Below are 4,285 nucleotides of genomic sequence, written 5' to 3'. Positions count from 1 at the left end.
TGTTGGGGACGGCGGTTGTTGACGACGGCAAAACTCCGGCAATTCGAGCGATTCCAGATAAGTACCTGAAATTAAAAGATTATTTTGTCGAGGCCTGTGAAACACAGTTTCCTTAAGTTCGATTTCCGTGCCACCTCTAAAGCTTCGAGGCTATTGGAGCACGGTGAACTCCCAGGATACAACGACCGCGTATTTGGAAGAAGCTTTCCAAATACCAAGCGAACTCAGAGAGAGATATGAGCAAATATGTGAATGCTCTTTTTCTCTAGAATACTTGTTTCTTTTCTGTGTGTTTCTTATGAGCTAACCCAAGACCCCTATTTATAGTAGAGGGGAGAATCTCAAAACAAATCAATTTGAATTTCAAAATTCAAATTTGATTTTATTTTGATATTATCTCAATCATATTTGATAGATTTTCTGCGGATTTGAATCCAATTTGAATTTGAATTTCAAATTCAAATAAGAATATTCTCTTAATATTCTGCAGATTTAAATTTATACGGACCGGGCTTCTCACGGGCTAGGCCCGTTTTGATTCTATCAAATAAACCCAAATCCAATGTTTTCTCCATATCTATTTCGCATTTTGTTTGTAATAACCTGTTCATCTTCCTTAGAAAACATACCATTACTTCCATTCCCTCTGAAATCATACTTCCTCTCTGAGTCTTTGCTTGTCTCATCTTCACCATCTGTCTGACCTTGAATGTCTGATTCTTCTACCGCTTTGATCATCTTCTGAAGCAATAATTTGGTCAGTAGAAAATGGCCTGATAATTTTTGTTTAATCATTAGTGGTATGATTAGCAAAATAATTACTCGATTACAGGAATTTGTAATTAAGATAAAAAAAAATCACCTGCGTTGTTTCTGATTTAATGTATTTTAAAAAATAACATAAAGATAACATTAAACAAATTTGAAACTAAAAAATAAATGAGATTATATTTCAGTTACTGTGTAGCAAAATAGGGGACGTGCACGTATATATGCATACTTATACGAATTCCAATGAGACAAACAAAAAAGAGATTAAGTTTTGAATTTACCTTACGTTTCTCTGCATCGAAACATTAGATATGTACGTTAATTTATTGAACGTATATATATTATCAGTTCGGAAAAAAAGAATACAAGAAAACCCAAGTTTTGGATTTTTCTTCTCTTTCATGGAAGCGAAAGATCAATATAGACAGCATACAAATTCATAAATTTTCTGGAAAAATAAAAAAGATGGAAACAGATTTATACATAAATACGTGATGCAATAAAATTCGCAGAGATGATGAAAAGTGTTTTTACATGAGAAGATGTAGAGGGAGACTCGAACTCGGCGGCAAAGGTTTGTAAGGAGAGAGAGAGAGTTGATGATCTCCGCCGCAGGCATCCTAGCGACGATCTCCGCCTTCGCTTCCTTGGCTATCTTTTTTTTTGTGATAATCCGGAAATTCATCGGACCTTTGGTCTGACTACATCTCCCAGAGGAACGGGGAAGTCCAGGTGAATGTCTTTCCCCACGCTTGGGTTTGAACTCGGGGTGAGAGTATGCTTTGCATGTTTTTTCACCACTAGACCACTCAAACTTGGGTTCCTTGACTATCTCTTGCCGAAACAAAATATAACATTAAACTACATTTATACAAAGTTAAAGTTAGTTGAATCTAATTATTATATACCTAAATTTATAAATATCTTGAATGTATCGTCAATAAAATTTAGTTATTCATTCGTCTTCTTCAGTCTGCTTTCTCGATTTCTCGAAACTATATTCACCTCTTACGTACATGTATTTAGTTATTCAAAATATCTTGTCGTGTGGGAAGAATTTTACGTACATGTATTTAGTTATTCAAAATATCTTGTCAAGTGGGAAGAATTTGTAAACAATATAGACACGTGTCATATTTCTAGGATAGGAATAATTCAATGTTTTTTTTAGATTATCCTTGATTTTAATGTTTTGTATGACTCCATTTATTTTTTCCAAATATATGAATAATCATTCATGTGGATTAATTTACGGTGTTTTTAGATTAATAACGTATGTATAGTCCCATCATTAATTAATAAGTGAAAAATTAGTTATGAAATCTTTGAAAACATATGTTATACCCTGGTTAATAGAAATGTACTTTTATATATAAGAAGATATGGAAATTGTGGAAAGTTTTTTTAAAGATGTTTTTCTTTAAAAACAATTCTTATATTTTGTCAAAAACCCAAATTTTAATGAATATTAACAAAAAAAGTAAAAGAAAAAATCAAGTAAATCATAAAGGAAAAATTCTTAAAAATTTTCAAATTTGCAATTCGGTGGAAAACTAATTCCTTAATTTACACATATTTTTATTTATTCTCGAATTTAAAAAATTGAACACAATAATTTCTAAACTTGCTTAAAAGTGTCATAATCGTCCTAACAATAATTTTGACCAAAAATAATGTTTTGAACAATCTTACGTGATGCGTGAATTGTTAACATATATAAGATTTTTATATCATGTATGCAGAATTGGATTTAATAGATATGGTTTAACAAAACCGGTTTGTAATAGTAAAAATTATGGTTCACCTGAAGATTTGGGATGACGATGTAGATCAAAATAATTACCATCACTACCGATTCTCGAGTTCTAGATCCAGATCGACGGTGTCTCCATCGAAACAGAAATATTGCTTCGAAGTAATCATCATCGAGATTAGATCTCCTTTATCCCATATTTTCCGATGAGAATGGTATCGTTTATTATTATGAACCGGTTTTATCAAACCGTGTCTATTACATTCAGTTCTATATAAATGACATAAAAAATTGATGTGTCTTGATAATTCATACGCCACTTAGGATTGTTGATATTGATTATATTTTTCCTTTTGGGGGGTTCGGTCTCGGTCCAAATAAAAAAGATAAAACCATTTAGAATTCCTAATCAAGCCTTTGTTTCATAAATATTTCTTTCCATGAGAGCTCGTGGAAGGTTCTTCTTGGGAACTAGACAAGACAAATCACGCACGACACGAGTCTCACGACTCACGAGGCTCGCCACCAGTTACCCAATCAATCCACGTGTTCGAAAAGACGAAAACACCCCTTATTACCCGTATATTAACACAACAGCCATTATTATGTTATTCCCATAAAAAAAAAAATAGCATCCAAGATTTCGACGCGCTCAGAAAAATTTTCTGGATTGAATCGGCCGAGAAAATGAGTTGGTGGTGGGCTGGTGCGATTGGAGCTGCCAAGGCAAGTTAACCTACATGATCCCGTTTTCATCTTCTCCGATCGATTTCATCGACAAACTCTCTCTGATTTTTGACTTTTCTGCTTGATTTGAATCGGATTCGGATTTTTTTTTTTTTTTGCAGAAGAAACTCGAGGAAGATGAGCCTCCTCCGAGAAGCTACCAGAGCGTGGGGCTCATCATCGGGGTCACCGGGATCGTTGGGAACAGCCTCGCCGAGATTCTCCCGCTCTCCGATACTCCCGGTGGTCCATGGAAGGTCTACGGCGTTGCTCGCCGTCCCCAACCGAGCTGGAACGCCGATCATCCGATCGATTACATACAGTGCGATGTCTCCGACACCGACGATGTCCGGTGCAAGCTCTCTCCCCTCACCGACGTCACCCACATATTCTTCGTCGCCTGGACAAATCGCGGATCCGAACCGGAGAACTGCGAAACCAACGCCGGGATGCTCCGGAACGTACTCCGGGCGATTGTGCCACACGCGCCGAATCTCCGGCACGTTTGTCTGCAGACTGGTGCGAAGCATTACATCGGACCCTTCGCCAACCGCGGAGGGTCTTACCACGATCCGCCATTCACGGAGGATCTACCAAGGTTACCGATTCAGAACTTCTATTACACCCTGGAGGATGTCCTGTTCGAGGAGGTAGAGAAGAAAGAAGGCTTGACCTGGTCTGTACACCGACCGAACACGATCTTTGGGTTCTCGCCTTACAGTCAGATGAATATGGTGGGTACTCTTTGTGTATACGCAGCAATCTGCAAGCACGAGGGATCTCCATTGCTATTCCCCGGAAGCAAGACTGCGTGGGAAGGATTCGCGGTTTCTTCGGATGCGGATTTGATAGCCGAGCAGCAGATTTGGGCAGCGGTTGATCCGTATGCAGGTAACGAGGCATTTAATTGCAGCAATGGAGATGTTTTCAAGTGGAAACATATGTGGAAGGTTCTTGCTGAGCAATTCGGGATTGAAGAGTTCGGGTTCGAGGAAGGGAAGAATGTGGGATTGGGGAAGATGATGGAAGGGAAAG

The 4,285-nt window shown here is 37.7% G+C and overlaps 1 protein-coding gene across 1 annotated transcript in view; it reads left to right on the top strand.

The window, feature by feature from the left end:
- The first annotated feature begins 3,137 nt into the window (after positions 1-3,137).
- LOC104800325 (3-oxo-Delta(4,5)-steroid 5-beta-reductase-like) overlaps positions 3,138-4,285 on the top strand; it is a 1,885-nt gene continuing 737 nt past the window's right edge. The window contains exons 1-2 of the mRNA XM_019200921.1: positions 3,138-3,250; positions 3,373-4,284. Of these exons, the coding sequence (XP_019056466.1) occupies positions 3,212-3,250; positions 3,373-4,284 (951 nt within the window). The 5' untranslated portion in view covers positions 3,138-3,211. The remainder of the gene's footprint in view (positions 3,251-3,372; position 4,285) is intronic.

This window comes from Tarenaya hassleriana, unplaced genomic scaffold, assembly GCF_000463585.1.
Source record: "Tarenaya hassleriana unplaced genomic scaffold, ASM46358v1 Cleome67, whole genome shotgun sequence".
Taxonomy (NCBI): Eukaryota; Viridiplantae; Streptophyta; class Magnoliopsida; order Brassicales; family Cleomaceae; genus Tarenaya; species Tarenaya hassleriana.
Note: the sequence above shows the minus strand (reverse complement) of the source record. Positions and strands in the feature narration are given on the sequence as shown.